At 45.4% G+C, this 22958-nt stretch overlaps 1 protein-coding gene across 33 annotated transcripts in view; it reads left to right on the top strand.

Moving 5' to 3' along the window:
* ablim1 (actin binding LIM protein 1) overlaps window positions 1-22958 on the top strand; it is a 147568-nt gene that overhangs the window by 55749 nt on the left and 68861 nt on the right. For all 33 annotated transcript variants that reach the window (XM_031906305.1, XM_031906290.1, XM_031906300.1 and 30 more), the window contains 2 exons: window positions 16703-16886; window positions 18894-19006. In XM_031906305.1, the coding sequence (XP_031762165.1) occupies window positions 16703-16886; window positions 18894-19006 (297 nt within the window). The remainder of the gene's footprint in view (window positions 1-16702; window positions 16887-18893; window positions 19007-22958) is intronic.

Below are 22958 nucleotides of genomic sequence, written 5' to 3'. Positions count from 1 at the left end.
TTCGGTGCATCCCTACTAATTGGACAACAAAATTCTCAGACTTGTGTTTTCTTATTTTTTTTTCTCCTTAAAAGTGCACAACAATTACTGACTCGAAGTTTTTCTTTCATGACAGGGTCCAGTAAATAAATGAGAGAATTCAGAGCAGGAATAGGCTGAGCTTAGGGAATCCCAAGTGGCTCAAACTGATCCTCAGCAGAACAGGGGGCAGGAGGTTGTGAGAGCAAGTTGAACTGGTTTTCTAGTGGGACACGACTCAGGAATGAACCAGTCAAGTCCATGCGTGCTTTATATGTTTTGGAACAACTTCATCCATCCATCTCTATTAGTGCAGCCAAACATGGATTCCCTTTAACTCCATTTGATCTCCTGCACCTGGGCAAACTCTATTCCAGGTTTGGATCAGAACAGTGTTTGGTTATATGGAAAATCTGATCAGTAAACACATAGTTCTTGTACACAAAGCAGCTTTTAGGGTTTCACGCTGCAATAACTGCCCAGGGCTTGTAGGTAAGAAGTAGGAATTGTCAGCTGGTCACACATTGGGATAGCAGGTATAGTAGGGAGAGATGGTGCCTATAGTAGCAGTGGGGGGATAATAGCCTCTGGGAAGGGATTGGGGCTGTGGGATAGCAGGTATAGTAGGGAGAGATGGTGCCTATAGTAGCAGTGGGGGTATAATAGCCTCTGGGAAGGGACTGGGGCTGTGGGATAGCAGGTATAGTAGGGAGAGATGGTGCCTATAGTAGCAGTGGGGGTATAATAGCCTCTGGGAAGGGACTGGGGCTGTGGGATAGCAGGTATAGTAGGGAGAGATGGTGCCTATAGTAGCAGTGGGGGGATAATAGCCCCTGGGAAGGGACTGGGGCTGTGGGATAGCAGGTATAGTAGGGAGAGATGGTGCCTATAGTAACAGTGGGGGGGATAATAGCCTCTGGGAAGGGACTGGGGCTGTGGGATAGCAGGTATAGTAGGGAGAGATGGTGCCTATAGTAGCAGTGGGGAGATAATAGCCTCTGGGAAGGGACTGGGGCTGTGGGATAGCAGGTATAGTAGGGAGAGATGGTGCCTATAGTAGCAGTGGGGGTATAATAGCCTCTGGGAAGGGACTGGGGCTGTGGGATAGCAGGTATAGTAGGGAGAGATGGTGCCTATAGTAGCAGTGGGGGGATAATAGCCCCTGGGAAGGGACTGGGGCTGTGGGATAGCAGGTATAGTAGGGAGTGATGGTGCCTATAGTAACAGTGGGGGGGATAATAGCCTCTGGGAAGGGACTGGGGCTGTGGGATAGCAGGTATAGTAGGGAGAGATGGTGCCTATAGTAGCAGTGGGGAGATAATAGCCTCTGGGAAGGGACTGGGGCTGTGGGATAGCAGGTATAGTAGGAAGAGATGGTGCCTATAGTAGCGGTGGGGGGATAATAGCCTCTGGGAAGGGACTGGGGCTGTGGGATAGCAGGTATAGTAGGGAGAGATGGTGCCTATAGTAGCAGTGGGGGGGATAATAGCCTCTGGGAAGGGACTGGGGCTGTGGGATAGCAGGTATAGTAGGGAGAGATGGTGCCTATAGTAGCAGTGGGGGGATAATAGCCTCTGGGAAGGGACTGGGGCTGTGGGATAGCAGGTATAGTGGGAAAATTCAGTGCAAGGGTACTCCTTATGTGCTAAAAGCTTGAGGTTCAAGATTCTTAACATTTTCATTTGCTGATGGGACTAAAGATATTTACTGTGGAATGTGATGTTTTTAATCCTCCAGGGGATTTCTTTACAGATTTGTTAGAGCTTTTGGTGCAGAGTGTTTGGTGGTTAGGAGGTTACAACATGATCTCTAAAATAAATCTGTGCCATATATATATATATATATATATATATATATATATATATATATATATATATATATAAAAGAGCAATAAAGGCCAGCACTCACGGGACTTTGATATTTTCACAAAGTCCCGTGAGTGCTGGCTTTTATTTGGATTTTTTTGCATAAGCACCCGGGCAGTTGCAACTTTGTATGTGGTGTGCTTCCTGTACTGGGACTATATATATATATATATATATATTTATATTTATTATACAGTTACTGTGTGCATAGGATATGGGGGCTACGCCGTGCCTATATATTATACAGTTACTGTGTGTATAGGATATGGGGGTTACACTGTGCCTATATATTATACAGTTACTGTGTGTATAGGATATGGGGGTTACACTGTGCCTATATATTATACAGTTACTGTGTGTATAGGATATGGGGGTTACACTGTGCCTATATATTATACAGTTACTGTGTGTATAGGATATGGGGGTTACACTGTGCCTATATATTATACAGTTACTGTGTGTATAGGATATGGAGGTTACGCTGTGCCTATATATTATACAGTTACTGTGTGTATAGGATATGGGGGTTACACTGTGCCTATATATTATACAGTTACTGTGTGTATAGGATATGGGGGTTACACTGTGCCTATATATTATACAGTTACTATGTGTATAGGATATGGAGGTTACGCTGTGCCTATATATTATACAGTTACTGTGTGAATAGGATATGGGGGTTACACCGTGCCTATATATTATACAGTTACTGTGTGTATAGGATATGGGGGTTACACCGTGCCTATATATTATACAGTTACTGTGTGTATAGGATATGGGGGTTTACACCGTGCCTAATATATTATACAGTTACTGTGTGTATAGGATATGGGGGTTACAACCGTGCCTATATATTATACAGTTACTGTGTGTATAGGATATGGGGGTTACACTGTGCCTATATATTATACAGTTACTGTGTGTATAGGATATGGGGGGGTTACGCCGTGCCTATAATTTATAACAGTTACTGTGTGTATAGGATATGGGGGTTTACGCGTGCTATATATTATACAGTTACTGTGTGTATAGGATATGGGGGTTACGCCGTGCCTATATATTATACAGTTACTGTGTGTATAGGATATGGGGGTTACACCTGTGCCTATATATTATACAGTTACTGTGTGTATAGGATATGGGGGTTACACCGTGCCTACAGTTACTGTGTGTATAGGATATACACTATATATTATACAGTTACTGTGTGTATAGGATATGGGGGTTACACCGTGCCTACAGTTACATATACGCCGTGTACAGTTACTGTGTGTATAGGAGTTATGGGGGTGTGCCTATATATTATACAGTTACTGTGTGTATAGGATATGGTTACTGTGCCTATATATTATACATTACACTGCTACATATATATTAACATACATGGGGAGGATATGGGGGTTACGCCGTGCCTATATATTATAAAATTCCTGTCTGTGTAATATGCAGGTTATCAAAATCCTTTATATTGTTACTATGGTGTGATTGTTACTGGAAACCATGAATGTTTTGTAAGCTTTCACCTTATAACAATGTTTAGCAGCTGTGTAACATAATTCTGGATGGGGGCAGGTTCTGGATCTTGTTCATTATAAGGTGACCTTGGGCAGGTACAGATCCTTCGCTGTTTTGCTTTCATCCATTTTTAATTAACCAGAGAAAATCGGTAACCTTACCCACACTCAGGGGAACTGAGATACTGGCGGTTAAAGGTTTACCCCGTACGGGAGTGGCAGCTAATACTTTGTATTATTATGCCTTCTGCATTCTCTACATTCATTTATTCATTTATATATATGTTATATATAGGGGTATGGGACCCATTATCCAGAATGCTCGGGACCTGGGGTTTTTCCGGATAAAGGGTTTTTCATTAATTTGGATCTCCTACCTTACGCCTACTAAAAAACTTATTTAAACAGTAATTAAACCCAGTAGGATTGTTCTGCCCCCAATAAGGGGTAATTATATCTTAGTTGGGATCAAGTACAGGTACTGTTTTATTATTACAGAGAAAAGGGAATCATTTAACCATTAAATAAACCCAATAGGGCTGTTCTGCCCCAATAAGGGGTAATTATATCTTAGTTGGGATCAAGTACAGGTACTGTTTTATTATTACAGAGAAAAGGGAATCATTTAACCATTAAATAAACCCAATAGGGCTGTTCTGCCCCCAATAAGGGGTAATTATATCTTAGTTGGGATCAAGTACAGGTACTGTTTTATTATTACAGAGAAAAGGGAATCATTTAACCATTAAATAAACCCAACAGGGCTGTTCTGCCCCCAATAAGGGGTAATTATATCTTAGTTGGGATCAAGTACAGGTACTGTTTTATTATTACAGAGAAAAGGGAATCATTTAACCATTAAATAAACCCAATAGGGCTGTTCTGCCCCAATAAGGGGTAATTATATCTTAGTTGGGATTAATTAATTAATTAATAAAATCATGTGTATGGATTATTGAGGGCCACTGGGCAGTGGCCCTAATTGTGTGTCCCCCCCTGGCCTTAGGCTTGCCACATGGCCCGTGCTTTACTAGCCGGTTAGTAAGAGTCATACTCACCACAAATGCTAATTATAGGGAAAGGGAAGAGCTGGTAATTATTATTTTGGCCTAAGTGGCAGGGAAAGGTTTATGGCAATAAACAGTATTAAATAATAGGGTATGATTCTAGGGAATTGCAGGTTCAGCTTCTGACCCGCTCCAGGGGGGCCACCCGCTCCCAAATAATAAGAGGTGCAGAGATTGTGGGGATTAGCAGATAATTGCAAGCTGATGACAGGAAGGGGTTTCAGATGATGCCCGGGGTGCATATTATGTGCCGGCCTGACAGGAAGTAGATAAATCACCGTGATGTGTCTGGAGACGCCCCGGGCGGTGAGAGGATTAGAGGGACAGGTATTATTGGGAAGTAAATATAAAGTGCTTTCTTTGTATCCAGCCTCCATTCTGTTAAAGTGCTGAAAGCTGCCTGGGTATAAAGCAACAGCTGCAGTATTGTAACCGGCCGCAGAGCAAATATCTGAGCTGAAAGCCCAAAGGAACCTGATTCATTGGGGACTGATAGGTGCGGCACGGTCACTGGAAATATAACGTAACCCAATGAGGATTTGTTTGGCTCCTGTCTGAATGGGAAGCTGAAAGGGTTTTATTAAAGAAACATTACAAAGGTTTAGTGTTATGTACAGGAACCAACTCGTATCTTTAGCTACTGGGGGGTACAGGGGTATGCTTGTTATTGGGGGATACGCTTGTTATTGGGGGTACAGGGGTACGCTTGTTATTGGGGGATACAGGGGGTACGCTTGTTATTGGGGGATACAGCGGGTATGCTTGTTATTGGGGGATACAGGGGGTACGCTTGTTATTGGGGATACAGGGGGTACGCTTGTTATTGGGGGGTACAGGGGGGTACGCTTGTTATTGGGGGATACAGGGGGTAGGCTTGTTATTGGGGGATACAGGGGGTGAGCTTGTTATTGGGGATACAGGGGGTACGCTTGTTATTGGGGGATACAGGGGGTATGCTTGTTATTGGGGGATACAGGGGGTATGCCTGTTATTGGGGGATACAGCGGGTATGCTTGTTATTGGGGGATACAGGGGGTACGCTTGTTATTGGGGATATAGGGGGTACGCTTGTTATTGGGGGTACAGGGGGTACGCTTGTTATTGGGGGATACAGGGGGTACGCTTGTTATTGGGGGATACAGGGGGTGAGCTTGTTATTGGGGGATACAGGGGGTGAGCTTGTTATTGGGGGATACAGGGGGTACGCTTGTTATTGGGGGATACAGGGGGTACGCTTGTTATTGGGGGATTCAGGGGGTACGCTTGTTATTGGGGGGTACAGGGGGGTACGCTTGTTATTGGGGGATACAGGGGGTACGCTTGTTATTGGGGGATACAGGGGGTACACTTGTTATTGGGGGATACAGGGGGTACGCTTGTTATTGGGGGATACAGGGGGTACACTTGTTATTGGGGGATACAGGGGGTACGCTTGTTATTGGGGGATACAGGGGGTACGCTTGTTATTGGGGGATACAGGGGGTACCATTTGCCGTGGCTAACCCTGGGCAGGGGGGGTGGGGCATCATGTCACTGGGTGGGGCAGTGATGTCACAGGGCGGAGTAATGCTGTTGTGGGTCAGGGCTATAGCATGAATATTGGCGATTGGTCAATCTGAAAGAGTCCTGTCTGGTTTTCCCAATTGGGGAAACTGGGCAGGTAGGGGGGCAACCCTAGAGGTACCTGATGATAAAGTAACAAAATAAGGAACATTATTGCACAAGCAGGTGTTTCTGAGCATTAGTTATGTGCAACAAGCCCAACAAGCTTAGCGCCACTATGGGATAAATTCAACATCTGGGGGTCACTAGCGCTCAGAAGAACCTTCAGGCAAGGAACAGGTTAAACCACAAAACACCAAATATATATTTCAGTGCTTCATGCCTCTCTTGCAAGTCTGACATTTGGAATATGCTGTTCTGCAGACGTCAGATTTACTGGCGGGATTAATTGTGCTGCTATTGATTCTGATGCATTTTACTATCTCTTCTGAAAGGCTAATGGAAATTATATATGAGAGATGGGCGCTTGGCAGTCCCTCTGGCTGCATTTAGCTGCTCGGTTTCATAAGGAGACTGAAGCCATAGCCAGTGGCTGATAGGGTTGGTCCTTCCGAAAAATATGTTTTCATTACTTGGAAGAAATGCAAAAATATACATGTCTGTATAATGCATTAGACAGTTGGCTTATGATAAATGAAGAGTTGAGCATGTGACTCAAACCCAATGTTTTTGTATATCCATATTCATATTGCATATTTATCTTCTAGTCTTGAACAAATACAGGTATGGGATCCGTTATCCAGAAAGTTCCAAGTTACGGGAAGCCCATCTCCTATAGACTTAATTTTAATCAAATATTTCAAATTTTTTAAACAGATTTAATTTCTCTGTAAAAATAAATCTCCCAACTAAGATCTAATCAATCCTTATTGGGGGCAGAACAGCCCTATTGGGTTTATTTCATGGTTAAATGATTCCCTTTTCTCTGTAATAATAAAACAGTACCTGTACTTGATCCCAACTAAGATATAATTACCCCTTATTGGGGGCAGAACAGCCCTATTGGGTTTATTTAATGGTTAAATGATTCCCTTTTCTCTGTAATAATAAAACAGTACCTGTACTTGATCCCAACTAAGATATAATTACCCCTTATTGGGGCAGAACAGCCCTATTGAGTTTATTTAATGGTTAAATGATTCCCTTTTCTCTGTAATAATAAAACAGTACCTGTACTTGATCCCAACTAAGATATAATTACCCCTTATTGGGGGCAGAACAGCCCTATTGGATTTATTTCATGGTTAAATGATTCCCTTTTCTCTGTAATAATAAAACAGTACCTGTACTTGATCCCAACTAAGATATAATTACCCCTTATTGGGGCAGAACAGCCCTATTGGGTTTATTTAATGGTTAAATGATTCCCTTTTCTCTGTAATAATAAAACAGTACCTGTACTTGATCCCAACTAAGATATAATTACCCCTTATTGGGGCAGAACAGCCCTATTGGGTTTATTTAATGGTTAAATGATTCCCTTTTCTCTGTAATAATAAAACAGTACCTGTACTTGATCCCAACTAAGATATAATTACCCCTTATTGGGGCAGAACAGCCCTATTGGGTTTATTTAATGGTTAAATGATTCCCTTTTATCTGTAATAATAAAACAGTACCTGTACTTGATCCCAACTAAGCTATAATTACCCCTTATTGGGGCAGAACAGCCCTATTGGGTTTATTTAATGGTTAAATGATTCCCTTTTCTCTGTAATAATAAAACAGTACCTGTACTTGATCCCAACTAAGATATAATTACCCCTTATTGGGGGCAGAACAGCCCTATTGGGTTTATTTAATGGTTAAATGATTCCCTTTTCCCAAGCATTCTGGATAACAGGTCCCATACCTGTATTCAAGTAAATATATATATATATACACAAGTTAAAAAATGTAGAAAATGCTGTATGATTACATATCTAAGGGGCCCATTTACTACGGGTCGTGGGTTTTTTTCATGATTTGTAATTGTTTGCACAAAAATATTTTTCCACAAAAAAACACAATTTTGCCAAATATTATGGGTCAAAACTGTGACAAATCCAAAGTTAAAAATACAACATCTAAAAGCTGTCGAGGGCATAAAGAAGTCAATGGCTGCTGTCCTTTTCAGTGCATTGTGGTTTTGGGGGGTTTTTGGACTCTTTTCATTTGTACTACAAAATAGAAAATTTACATTTCTTTCCTTTTTTTTTTTTTAACCTTTTTTTTTTTTTTAAAGGCTGTTTTAATAAATCACTTGACATTCGTGGTTTTACAGAAAATGAATTTATTCGTGGTTTCAAAAACCTCAAGAACCACTGTGAGAATGGGCCTCCCTGACTCATTAAAAAGTGGAATTGTCGTGATTAAATTAAAAGATTTAATTTAAAGATTTAATAAATTTTGTATCTGATGTATATATCTTAACCCCCTTTCACAATCATCAGGATCATGGTTTGTGCAGGTATTGTTTGGGCAGGCCAAGCAGCACCCCATATGCCCCTATGCCCCCCGCTCATTTCCCCGCAGTATTTGGCTTGTTTGGGCAGGCCAAGGAGCTCCCTATATGCCCCTATGCCCCCCGCTCATTTCCCCACAGTATTTGGCTTGTTTGGGCAGGCCAAGCAGCACCCCATATGCCCCCCGCTCATTTCCCTGCAGTATTTGGCTTGTTTGGGCAGGCCAAGGAGCTCCCCATATGCCCCTATGCCCCCCGCTCATTTCCCTGCAGTATTTGGCTTCTTTGGGCAGGCCAAGGAGCTCCCCATATGCCCCTATGCCCCCGCTCATTTCCCCGCAGTATTTGGCTTGTTTGGGCAGGCCAAGGAGCTCCCCATATGCCCCTATGCCCCCCGCTCATTTTCCCGCAGTATTTGGCTTGTTTGGGCAGGCCAAGGAGCTCCCCATATGCCCCTATGCCCCCCGCTCATTTCCCCGCAGTATTTGGCTTGTTTGGGCAGGCCAAGGAGCTCCCCATATGCCCCTATGCCCCCCGCTCATTTCCCCGCAGTATTTGGCTTGTTTGGGCAGGCCAAGGAGATCCCCATATGCCCCTATTCCCCCCGCTCATTTCCCCACAGTATTTGGCTTGTTTGGGCAGGCCAAGCAGCACCCCATATGCCCCTTTGTCCCCCGCTCATTTCCCCGCAGTATTTGGCTGGTTTGGGCAGGCCAAGGAGCTCCCCATATGCCCCTATGCCCCCCGTTCATTTCTCCATAGTATTTGGCTTGTTTGGGCAGGCCAAGGAGCTCCCTATATGCCCCTATGCCCCCCCACTCATTTCCCCACAGTATTTGGCTTGTTTGGGCAGGCCAAGCAGCACCCCATATGCCCCTATGCCCCCCGCTCATTTCCCCACAGTATTTGGCTTGTTTGGGCAGGCCAAGCAGCACCCCATATGCCCCCCGCTCATTTCCCCGCAGTATTTGGCTGGTTTGGGCAGGCCAAGGAGCTCCCCATATGCCCCTATGCCCCCCGCTCATTTCCCCGCTGTATTTGGCTTTTTTGGGCAGGCCAAGGAGCTCCCCATATGCCCATATGCCCCCCGCTCATTTCCCTGCAGTATTTGGCTTGTTTGGGCAGGCTAAGGAGCTCCCCATATGCCCCTATGCCCCCCGCTCATTTCCCCGCAGTATTTGGCTTGTTTGGGCAGGCCAAGGAGCTCCCCATATGCCCCTATTCCCCCCCCCCCCCCGTTCATTTCCCCGCAGTATTTGGCTGGTTTGGGCAGGCCAAGGAGCTCCCCATATGCCCCTATGCCCCCCGTTCATTTCCCCGCAGGATCTGGTGGGTTTGGGCAGGCCAAGGAGCTCCCCATATGCCCCTATTCCCCCCGTTCATTTCCCCGCAGTATTTGGCTTGTTTGGGCAGGCCAAGGAGCTCCCCATATGCCCCTATGCCCCCCGTTCATTTCCCCGCAGGATCTGGTGGGTTTGGGCAGGCCAAGGAGCTCCCCATATGCCACTATGCCCCCCGTTCATTTTCCCGCAGTATTTGGCTGGTTTGGGCAGGCCAAGGAGCTCCCCATATGCCACTATGCCCCCCGTTCATTTTCCCGCAGTATTTGGCTGGTTTGGGCAGGCCAAGGAGCTCCCCATATGCCACTATGCCCCCCGTTCATTTCCCCGCAGTATTTGGCTGGTTTGGGCAGGCCAAGGAGCTCCCCATATGCCCCTATGCCCCCCGTTCATTTCCCCGCAGTATTTGGCTGGTTTGGGCAGGCCAAGGAGCACATTTTTCTCTGGATGCCCAGCCATACCATACATGTTACACATTTACAAGTGGCCTCCGGTTTGTATCTTATCACCGCGCGTTGGCCCTGCCCTATACATTAAACCTCATGTCTCACCAAGGCGAAAGCAAGTGCAATATTTCTCATACACACGCAGTGTAAAGTCCACATTCCCAGTTGTGACTAAACATTTCTTCTCTCTTACACAAAGGAACAGCCAGTGCCACTGTTACATACACTGTGCAGCATTAGGGAACCGGCCGTTCTTCCAGAATCTCACTTACGTCACTTATCATCTCCTTGCTGCTTTTCAGATGCCCTTGTAAAATGCATAATAATAGTAATTTGATGTAATATACCCTTGTCACAAACTGTGGGCATGCAGTAAGAATAGACTGCCTCTAATTCTATATTTTGTCCGTTGAAAGCTGCTGGGCGTTGCAGTTCAACAACAGCTGGAGGGTTGCAAGCTGACCCTAGGTGTTATATAGGCTGACAGTATCTAATGTTTATTAATGGTGGGGGGGGGCTGCTCTGTGATGGAGCCAGAATTGTTTGCAACAAGGTAGGAGCACACGTTGATGATTTAATCACCTGAATAACTTTTCCCATACCTTTTTGGCCATACATGGGCTGATTTTAGCTGCCTTTATCTGTCCTTTAGAGTAGACCCATTCAGCAGCTTATCAGCCTCCCCAAATCTCGATTGGGCAGATTTGATATTTCTGTCGGATCTTGGACTGTATCAACAAGCTGATGCAGTCCCTGATCCGATAGAAAAATCAAACCGAAATCACAACGCCTGTACCCACCGGTATAGTTCAATTGTTTGGGCCTTTGACCAAACGACCAAATTAGCCCAATATCGCCCACCCACAGGTGGGCATATTGGAAGAAGATCCACTCACTTGGCCACCTCGCCACTGTATATGGCCAGCTTTACTGTAATGTTTCTAACTTACAGATAATTGCCCAAAGCCCCTTGTTGACTGTGGGGTTAGTGGGGTAAGACTAGCAGTATCTTCAATGGCTATGGGGTTAAGATGCCCAACAGTTGTCCATATATTAAAGACAATGGTTTCCCAACTGTTGTGGTTCAAGTACATATTGTACATAATATAGGAGAGAATAAGTTTTCACTGCAATTCTTTCACTAAATGTATCATGTACTTCAGATTGTGGCTTTCAGCTGTGGCATAACAAAGGGGGGGCAGACCCTGTGGCAGGGAAATAAAAGCCCCCTTTGGCCCATTCCCCCCCCCTTATTTAAATGTATTGCAGCAGGAGCAGGGAGCCCATGGGAATAGGCAGCAGGGGGCCAAGGGGTCCCACTGTATGCCACTGGCTTTCTGGAATATCTGGGGAGCCTAGAAGCCCTCACCCTAAGGGTGACGACACATGGAACTACTAGTAGCAGCTACTTTCCGTGGCTACTAAAATAGACAATGATGATAATTTACTGATAATTGTCTCTATGTGTGTTTAGCAGAGGCAATTCTCAGTATTGTCTATGGCAAGGTATATTCTGGAGTTTAGTAGTCATGAAAAAGTAGCTGCTGCTAGTAGCTCAGTGTGTCTTCACCCTAAAGGGGGCCATACACAGGTCGATTGTAGCTGCCTATATGGGTCCCTGTGACTGATTCGGCAGCTTATTGGCCCGTGTAGGGGCAGGAACAAGGGGCATGCCTGATCGATATCTGGCCTGAAATTGGGCAGATATCGATCGGGCAGGTTAAAAGATTTAGTCGGATCGGGGACCACACCGAACTGATTGCCCCATTGCGCTAATTTAATTCAATCGTTTGGCCCCAGGGCCAGGAGAGGATCCGCTCGCTTGGCGACCTTGCCAAGCGAGCGGATCTTCACGTGTATGGCCATCCTAATACAGTAACGTAATATAACAATGGGCCACCCCACCCCACCTGTAGCCCCCCCAATAGTTCTGTCACTGCTGGTCCCTCTGCCCACGGCTCTAGTCTCCCTAGGGGTGCCCCCCCCAAATTGGAATACTCTGATGTAGGGAGTGAGCAGGCAGTGCCACCCAGTACAGTCCATGGGGATCCTGGCACCGAGACAGACCCAATGGCACTTGTTGCCTGCGGTTCATTTATTCATCTTGTCACCTGTATTATAATTGGCAGAAATATGATGTATTATAATAGCTGGAACAGACAGGAAGCCGAGAGAAGAGGATGAATAGAAACTCATTTCCTAAACGCCGAGATTTTATCTTGTGCTGAAAAAGTCTCTCTCTCCAGTCTGAATCATCCCACGGGCTGGTAATTTTATATAGATGCCAGATAAGAGTATTAAACCCGGCTCGTAACCTAATACCGGGATTAAATGAGAAAGAAACAAGTTGGTGTTTACTGGAATACATTCGAGTTAATCTGGGACTGAGCACAATATCTGACAAAGGAGATCAGATACATTGTTTTATGTCATTCCGAGCCCATTGCCTCCATTCTGCACATTTATCTCCTTCCTTGTCTGGATCCTCAGGTCTCCTTTAATGGGCTTTTAGCAAAGTTTTGTTTTAAAGGGACGCTGCACCCCTCAATGGCCCCCACCATGGCCTACACACACCTCCACACACCTCCCCGCAGACCCCCAACCCCCTGTCCCCCCCAAACAGCCCCCCAGCCCAATAAATAGTGACTGTCTGTGGCACCTTACAGCCCCCCTGGCATTCCCAGTACCCAGAGGCACAAACAGCCCCCCCCAGCCCAATAAATAGTGACTGTCTGTGGCACCTTACAGCCCCCCTGGCATTCCCAGTACCCAGAGGGACAAACAGCCCCCCCAGCCCAATAAATAGTGACTGTCTGTGGCACCTTACAGCCCCCCTGGCATTCCCAGTACCCAGAGGCACAAACAGCCCCCCCAGCCCAATAAATAGTGACTGTCTGTGGCACCTTACAGCCCCCCTGGCATTCCCAGTACCCAGAGGCACAAACAGCCCCCCCCCAGCCCAATAAATAGTGAATGTCTGTGGCACCTTACAGCCCCCCTGGCATTCCCAGTACCCAGAGGCACAAACAGCCCCCCCCAGCCCAATAAATAGTGACTGTCTGTGGCACCTTACAGCCCCCCTGGCATTCCCAGTACCCAGAGGCACAAACACCCCCCCAGCCCAATAAATAGTGACTGTCTGTGGCACCTTACAGCCACCCTGGCATTCCCAGTACCCAGAGGCACAAACAGCCCCCCCAGCCCAATAAATAGTGACTGTCTGTGGCACCTTAAAGCCCCCCTGGCATTCCCAGTACCCAGAGGCACAAACAGCCCCCCCAGACCAATAAATAGTGACTGTCTGTGGCACCTTACAGCCTCCCTGGCATTCCCAGTACCCAGAGGCACAAACAGCCCCCCCCCAGCCCAATAAATAGTGACTGTCTGTGGCACCTTACAGCCCCCCTGGCATTCCCAGTACCCAGAGGCACAAACAGCCCCCCCCCCCAGCCCAATAAATAGTGACTGTCTGTGGCACCTTACAGCCCCCCTGGCATTCCCAGTACCCAGAGGCACAAACGGCCCCCCCAGCCCAATAAATAGTGACTGTCTGTGGTACCTTACAGCCCCCCTGGCATTCCCAGTACCCAGAGGCACAAACAGCCCCCCCCCCCAGCCCAATAAATAGTGACTGTCTGTGGCACCTTACAGCCCCCCTGGCATTCCCAGTACCCAGAGGCACAAACAGCCCCTCCAGCCCAATAAATAGTGACTGTCTGTGGCACCTTACAGCCCCCCTGGCATTCCCAGTACCCAGAGGCACAAACAGCCCCCCCAGCCCAATAAATAGTGACTGTCTGTAGCACCTTACAGCCCCCTGGCATTCCCAGTACCCAGAGGCACAAACAGCCCCCCTCCAGCCCAATAAATAGTGACTGTCTGTGGCACCTTACAGCCCCCCTGGCATTCCCAGTACCCAGAGGCACAAACAGCCCCTCCAGCCCAATAAATAGTGACTGTCTGTGGCACCTTACAGCCCCCCTGGCATTCCCAGTACCCAGAGGCACAAACAGCCCCCCCCTCCAGCCCAATAAATAGTGACTGTCTGTGGCACCTTACAACCCCCCTGGCATTCCCAGTACCCAGAGGCACAAACAGCCCCCCCAGCCCAATAAATAGGGACTGTCTGTGGCACCTTACAGCCCCCCTGGCATTCCCAGTACCCAGAGGCACAAACAGCCCCTCCAGCCCAATAAATAGTGACTGTCTGTGGCACCCTTACAGCAGCCCCCCTGGCATTCCAGTACCCAGAGGCACAAACAGCCCCCCCAGCCCAATAAATAGTGACTGTCTGTGGCACCTTACAGCCCCCTGGCATTCCCAGTACCCAGAGGCACAAACAGCCCCCCCAGCCCAATAAATAGGGACTGTCTGTGGCACCTTACAGCCCCCCTGGCATTCCCAGTACCCAGAGGCACAAACAGCCCCTCCAGCCCAATAAATAGTGACTGTCTGTGGCACCTTACAGCAGCCCCCCTGGCATTCCCAGTACCCAGAGGCACAAACAGCCCCCCAGCCCAATAAATAGTGACTGTCTGTGGCACCTTACAGCCCCCCTGGCATTCCCAGTACCCAGAGGCACAAACAGCCCCCCAGCCCAATAAATAGTGACTGTCTGTGGCATCTTACAGCAGCCCCCCTGGCATTTATCAGAAAACACAAATTGCCAGCCCGGGCCTGTCAGAGAGGCAATCTGGTAAATGCCAGAGGGGCTGCAGTAAAATGCTATAGATCAGTGGTTTGTATTGGGTCTATGTGAGGCTGAATGTGTATTTACTGATAATTGTCTCTACATGTTTTAGCACAGGGAATTATCACTATTGTCTTTGGCAGGGGATTTTCTGGCATTTAGTAGCTGTGAAAAAGTAGCTGCTACTAGTAGCTCTGTGTGTCTTTACCTTTAGATATATAAAACTGTATTTTCTCTTTAAATGGCATTGGACTAGAAAGCATTGCGCTTCCCCTGTATATCTCTGTACTGCAGATATGGGAACAGTAGCCGTGTTCCAGTGCCAGCTCCCCACTCACAGGGCAGGATTGATAGAGCACAGGGCACCCTGCTGTGTTTGCTCTGTTACACCCTTTGAAAGTTGGGTAGTTTAGGCACTGGCTGTGCTCACAATGGCAGGATTAGCTCATGTCTGTTCTGATTTGTTTGCTGTGCCCTCGGGCACCTTACACTGGGACACACACAAGCATTGTGGGACGGGGACTGGTGTAAGTGCAGAGAAACATGTCTGTTCATAATGAGGAGAAACATATATATATATATCAGCCTGCCGAGAGCCTAACCCCTAAAAGGCATTTATTGCCCATGGAGTGTAGCATTAATGTATAAGTTAAAGGGATTCTGTTATCATTTTTATGGGGTACATTTTATCTCTAAATGACACTGTTTACATAGCAAATAATTCCCTCTGCCATTTAACCTTTTATTCTTGAACCAACAAATGTATTTTTTAGCTGTAATATTGGTGTGTAGGCGCCATCTCAGTGCCTTGTGCCTGAGTCTGAGCTTTCAGCCAGCGCTACACATTAGAACTGCTTTCAGCTAACCTATTGTTTCTCCTACTCCCATGTAACTGGAGGAGTCCCAAGCCGGACTTGGATTTCTTACTATTGAGTGCTATTCTGATACCTACTGGGAGCTGCTATCTTGCTCCCTTCCCATTGTTCTGCTGATCGGCTGATGGGGGTAACGGGGGGGGCGATATCACTCCAACTTGCAGCGCAGCAGTAAAATGGCTAGCCCCATGTGACATTTCAAAATTACATAGATCCTACGTTATTTGCAATAAAATGGTTAAACACCCTCTGGTTCCACCCACTGCTTGTGTTACAGACACCCTGACCCTTCCCAATAGGCTGCCATCAAAGGTTTTCCTAACTAGTCATAAAGACCCATTTATTAACATTTTGAATTTCATGGTTTCAGAGTTTTTTGAAACCACAAATAAACTCATTTCCACTGAAACCATTAAGGTCTGGACATTTATTAAAAGATCCGAATTGAAAACCGCACATTTTTAGTGGTTTTTATGTTTCCCCCAAATCTTCATAGACTTACAAATGAAACAAAAACACGAAAACCTCTAAAACCATGAATTAAATAAAGATTATTACAATTTTGCCTTGGAAAATATTGACTTTTACACGACCTCAAAAGCTTTTAGATGGCGAAGCTTTGTATTAGTGGTTTTAGGGATTATGCTTAATAAAGTTTTAGCATGACTAAACATGAATCGTGAATAAAAAATTTAAAGACTCCTTGCTCCTCCCCTTTAAGCTTCCATCAGAGTATTCTAGTCCCGCCCACTACTTGAGTTTCTGCCCCTCCCCCTGCAAGCTTCCATCAGAGGGTTCCAGTTGTGCTTTGGCTAATACAATAACATTGTTACATTTGATATAAATGATCCTGTTGTGTAACCCTTTCCTCTTTCCCACAGTCTGTGGCTGCGACTTGGCCCAAGGCGGCTTCTTCATCAAGAACGGAGACTATCTGTGCACCCTCGACTACCAGCGCATGTATGGGACACGGTGCAGCGGCTGCGGGGAGTTTGTGGAGGGAGAGGTAGTAACGGCGCTAGGAAAGACCTACCACCCCAGCTGTTTTGCCTGCACCTCTTGCAAGTAAGTCCCTTTCCTTAATATAGTAGGGTGTTACAGTTCTACCAGGGCACAATATCCGTCACTGAAGGGGCAATGCAGGACGTCTGGGGCCGATGATGGACAAAGGGAAAGTACTTGTTTCTCAATTATATTTTCTTCGCAAATTGGAGACCCAACATCTGACTGTGTGTGTATATCTGTGTAGCTGTGTATATATATATATATCTGTGTAGCTGTGCGTGTATATCTGTGTGTCTGTGTGTACATCTTTGTGTCTGTGTGTATATCTGTGTAGCTGTGTGTATATCCGTGTCTGTGGGGCTGTGTGTATATCTGTGTGTATATCTTTGTCTTTGTAGCTGTGTGTATATCCATGTTTGTGTGTATATCTCTGTCTTTGTAGCTGTGTGTATATCTGTGTCTTTGTAGCTGTGTGTATATCCATGTTTGTGTGTATATCTCTGTCTTTGTAGCTGTGTGTATATCTGTGTCTTTGTATATCTCTGTCTTTGTGCTGTGTGTATATCCATGTTTGTGTGTATATCTGTTTTTGTGTGTATATCTGTGTTTGTGTGTATATCTTTGTCTTTGTAGCTGTGTGTATATCCATGTTTGTGTGTATATCCATGTTTGTGTGTATATCTGTGTTTGTGTGTATATCTGTGTCTTTGTAGCTGTGTGTATATCTGTTTTTATATCTGTGTGTATATATCTGCTTATTGACTTCCCTGTGTGGCCGAGGTGAATAAACATGTAATGATACAGTGGGCAGCAGAGCGCTATGTGGGGAATGAGCCCACGGGGCTAGAAATACGGCGCTACAGTGACTTCCCTGCGCAGTGGGATGGATTGTACATGTGTGTGCGAATTGTATCCCTGTAACACATTCCTCATTCCCCTGTCACCGAGATAAAAACTATTTCAGCATTAGAAGATATTAAAAATGGATTCTGTCATCACTTTGGGAAAATTTGTGAGTAATATACAAATATGAGGAGTATGTTCCCACCCAAACATTAAACTGTAGCATCTTTACACCAACATGAAAAAAGATAAACAGAGTCTGGGTGGGGCTGGAAGAGACACCTCCCTAGGGTGCAACAACTTGTGTGGGGGCATTAAGTGCAATGCTTGTGGCTATAGGGGGGGCTAGTTTGATTCAGAACCATGGGTTGTTTGGGCTAGGGTACTATATGGGAGTAATTGGGGACAGACAGGTAGCTGCAAGTCTGCGGGGCACAACAGGCTGCGTGGGGTGTTGGGTTGGGCTGTATAGCTGGGCTCTGCTGAATTATTCAGTTGCCCCCATGTTACTGTGGCCTTATACTGCCACCATCACAGGTCCTTACCAGGCCCCCCTTGTATGGCGTCCGCCCCCATTAATAATTCCCCTCCTTTGTTGTATGACAATACGGGGTCAGAGTATTAAACTATGGTGCCAGCCAGGTGTGTTATCCCCAGTCCCTATATATTAATCTCCGACACTATAATTATGTACTGGGATTATATATTTTTTAAGCATAAGTAGGAGTATAAAGGGAGGAATGGAAGGGTGGGGACCCCAGGGGTGGTTGTACAGGTTGGAACCTGCTGAAAACTTCAGAAACCGATGCACCGTGGATGCCGTTCCCAGGTGGGGAGGCATTTTGGGGGCAATTAGTCGCCCGCAGTAGCCTAGATTTAATCATGGGTGACCAATCTCCGAGTGAGCCCTTAGTTTCCATGGGCTCCTTACTGTATTTCCCATTTCTACAGGATAAACAGAGTAATATAATGAAACAATCAAATACTTCTCTTTTGTTTTATCTCAGTTTCTATATTAGGACTCTGTGCCCAATGGGGCCCCGTAATCTCCCAAAGCTGCCTGTTATCTCGGTGCCTGTAGTCCGGCATCACCTCTCAGCCGGGGCGGCATGTCAGCTATTCCTGGCACCTCTCCCAGGGACAGAGATTGATTTCACAACGAACTGAATTGGGATTTTTCTACAATAACCTTGAAAATAACAGAGGTGTCCCTTTTGTCTACAGGCGCCCCTTCCCTCCAGGAGACCGTGTAACCTTCAATGGGAGGGACTGTCTCTGCCAAAACTGCGCTGTGCTGCCAATGTCCCCGGGTCCAACGGAGATTTCCAACTCCAGCAGTAAGTGGGTGATTTTCATGGGGTTTGGGGGATGCTGAACCCCTGAGACCTCAAAAAAATGGTGTAAATATGATATCGATGTAATGTCCTAAAAGAGTCTTGGCTGGACTCCCCAATACAAGTCACTGTGCTCCCTATAATCATTCCTCAACAATTCCCCACCCTTAGGGTGGGGAATTGTTGAGGAATGATTATATGGAGCAATTAAAAAGTTGCTTAGAAATGGCCACCTTTAAGTTGGCCAATTCTAAGCAACTTTTTAATTGGTCTTCTTTATTTCTTTATTTATTAATTTTTTAATTAGTTTCCTTCTTCCAACTCTTTGCAGCTTTCAAATGGGGGTCACTGACCCCGGCAGCCAAATACTATTGCTCTGTGAGGCTCCAGTTTTATTGTTATTGTTACTTTTTGTTACTTCTTTTTCTATTCAGTCCCTCTCGTATTCATATACAGATATCGAGCCCCTTATCCAGAAACCCATTATCCAGAAAGTTCCGAATTACTGAAAGGCCATCTCCCAAAGACTCCATTTTAATCAAATAATTCACATTTTTAAAAATGATTCCCCTTTCTCTGTAATAATAAAACAGTACCTGTACTTGATCCCAACTAAGATATAATTACCCCTTATTGGGGGCAGAACAGCCCTATTGAGTTTATATAATGGTTAAATGATTCCCTTTTCTCTGTAATAATAAAACAGTACCTGTACGTGATCCCAACTAAGATATAATTACCCCTTATTGGGGGCAGAACAGCCCTATTGGGTTTATTTCATGGTTAAATGATTCCCTTTTCTCTGTAATAATAAAACAGTACCTGTACTTGATCCCAACTAAGATATAATTACCCCTTATTGGGGCAGAACAGCCCTATTGGGTTTATTTAATGGTTAAATGATTCCCTTTTCTCTGTAATAATAAAACAGTACCTGTACTTGATCCCAACTAAGATATAATTACCCCTTATTGGGGCAGAACAGCCCTATTGGGTTTATTTCATGGTTAAATGATTCCCTTTTCTCTGTAATAATAAAACAGTACCTGTACTTGATCCCAACTAAGATATAATTAATCGTTACTAGAGGCAGAACAATCCTGTTGGGTTTAATTACTGTTTAAATAATGTTTTTAGCAGACTTTAGGTAGGAGATCCGAATTATGGAAACAACCCTTATCCAAAAAAACCTAGGTCCTGAGCATTCGTAATAATAGGTCCTTTACCTGTACCAGCCTCTCATTTAAACTACTCCCTGGTTGCTAAGGTAATTTGGACCCTAGCAACCAGATAGCTGCTGAAACTCCAAACTGAAGAGCTGCTGAAGAAAAAGTGAAATAACTAAAAAAAAATACAAATTCTGCTCTGTGCGCCTCTCTCCCCGGCACGTCGGGAAACATGAGGTTAACTGAGCAGAATCAGATGAAAGGCATTGGGTCCCGGTTCTCCATGGGGAAGGTAATTAGATACAATGTGGTACTGCTGCCATCAGCGCCAGGGATTTGTGTCACTGCTGCAACTTGCACAAAATAATAGTCGGCAGCAGCCAGAGCAGCTGAATCAGTAATATCTGCACATCCACTCGGCACTTTCTGCTGCTGCTGCTCGGATTAAAAGCCCCTGAGCCAAGCCGGCCCGGTGGTTTAGTATGATGTAGAGAGTAATATTCTGAGACAATTTGCAATTGGTCTTCATTTTTTATTATATGTAGTTTTTTTAATTATTTTACTTTTTGTTCAGCTGCTCCCCAGCTTGGAGTTTCAACAGCTATCTGGTTGCTAGGGTCCAAATTACCATAGCAACCAGGCAGTGGTTTGAATGAGAAACTGATATATGAATAGGAGAGGGGCTGAATAGAAAAATAAGTTATAACAAGTAACAGTAAGAATAAAATTTATTGTCTTACAGAGCAGTAGATTTTCAGATGTCGGGGTCAGTGACCCCCATCTGAAAGCTTCAAACAGAAGAAGAAGGCAAATAATTAAAAAACTATAAAAAAATAAATAATGAAGACCAATTAAAAAGTTGCTTAGAATTATAAATGTAGAATAGCCAAATGTTTACTAGCAATCACAATGCACTAAAAGTGTCACTTATAAGTTAACTTACCCTTTAATATATATGTGCTACATCTTGCTAGAAAAGAAGAATCTCCAGGCAGTGACCCTTCAGCTTATACTAATATAAAGCTTGTTAGGGGATGCTGGGAGTTGTAGTTCAGCAGCAGGATAAACATGGCTGTGTAAGCAAGCTGTATTAGGTTGAAAAATAAAAGATCCAAGAAAAGTGCTGCACCCTCTCCCCAGCTATAAATGTCCTTTGTGTTTGTGCTTCAGTCTGCAAGTCATGTGCTCCCAGGCACCGTACATGTGACTTATTAACTCTCTGACCATTACATTCATTATATTTTGTCCAGCAGAGACAGGGTTAAAAGCAGGTCTGTATGAGCAAACTTAGGGGGCTGTTCCTGCTGAATTGTGTTTAGTACAGGGGAATCCCTATGTGCCATAGTTTTATGGTATCTCTCTGTACAGGCTATGAGCAAACTTAGGGGGCTGTTCCTGCTGAATTGTGTTTAGTATAGGGGAATCCCTATGTGCCATAGTTTTATGGTATCTCTCTGTACAGGCTATGAGCAAACTTAGGGGGCTGTTCCTGCTGAATTGTGCTTAGTACAGGGGAATCCCTATGTGCCATAGTTTTATGGTATCTCTCTGTACAGGCTATGAGCAAACTTAGGGGGCTGTTCCTGCTGAATTGTGCTTAGTACAGGGGAATCCCTATGTGCCATAGTTTTATGGTATCTCTCTGTACAGGCTATGAACTGTTTGGATTTGTTAGTCTTTCCAGTGGCACTAGAAGTATTACTGTAGAACAGGGGGGCTCAACAAGCAGATTGTGATGTACCGCAAGAGTTCAGAGAGCATTGTTACATATAGAGGCAGGTAACACTGTTGGGGCAGTGGATATTGATGGGGGGTGTAACTCAGAGTAGACCCCCACGTGGGACTTTTGGATAGGATCCCGGGATGCACGCCTTTACAGAAACCAGTTTGTGCAATAGGAATATTACTCTTTATTCATTTCCATTACAAATATTATCTTTAAAAACAGATTCTTTGCCAATATCAATTGAGAAGAAATGAATTCTCTGGGAGGTGCCAATAAGCACTGTGAATGAAATTCTACGGGATGGTGATTTTTTTCTAAAAGTTAATAGGTTAGCAGTTCTAATGTGTAGCGCTGGCTCCTTCTGAAAGCTCAGACTCAGGCACACTTTACTGCTGCGCTGCAAGTTGGAGTGATATCCCCCCCTCCCCCCCAGCAGCCGATCAGCAGAACAATGGGAAGGGACAAGATAGCAGCTCCCAGTAGGTATCAGAATAGCACTCAATAGTAAGAAATCCAAGTCCGGCTTGGGACTCCTCCAGTTACATGGGAGTAGGAGAAACAATAGGTTAGCTGAAAGCAGTTCTAATGTGTAGCGCTGGCTGAAAGCTCAGACTCAGGCACACTTTACTGCTGCGCTGCAAGTTGGAGTGATATCCCCCCCTCCCCCCCAGCAGCCGATCAGCAGAACAATGGGAAGGGACAAGATAGCAGCTCCCAGTAGGTATCAGAATAGCACTCAATAGTAAGAAATCCAAGTCCGGCTTGGGACTCCTCCAGTTACATGGGAGTAGGAGAAACAATAGGTTAGCTGAAAGCAGTTCTAATGTGTAGCGCTGGCTGAAAGCTCAGACTCAGTCACACTTTACTGCTGCGCTGCAAGTTGGAGTGATATCCCCCCCCCCCCACCACCAGCAGCCGATCAGCAGAACAATGGGTTGAAAGCAGTTCTAATGTGTAGTGCTGGCTACTTCTGAAAGCTCAGACTCAGGCACGATGCACAACTGCAACTCCCACGATGCTGAGGAAGCCTTTAGCTGAAGGCATTGGGGAAAGCCACTTTCCT

The sequence above is a fragment of the Xenopus tropicalis genome, chromosome 7 (assembly GCF_000004195.4).
Source record: "Xenopus tropicalis strain Nigerian chromosome 7, UCB_Xtro_10.0, whole genome shotgun sequence".
Taxonomy (NCBI): domain Eukaryota; kingdom Metazoa; phylum Chordata; class Amphibia; order Anura; family Pipidae; genus Xenopus; species Xenopus tropicalis.
This window is presented reverse-complemented; position numbering and strand designations above follow the sequence as displayed.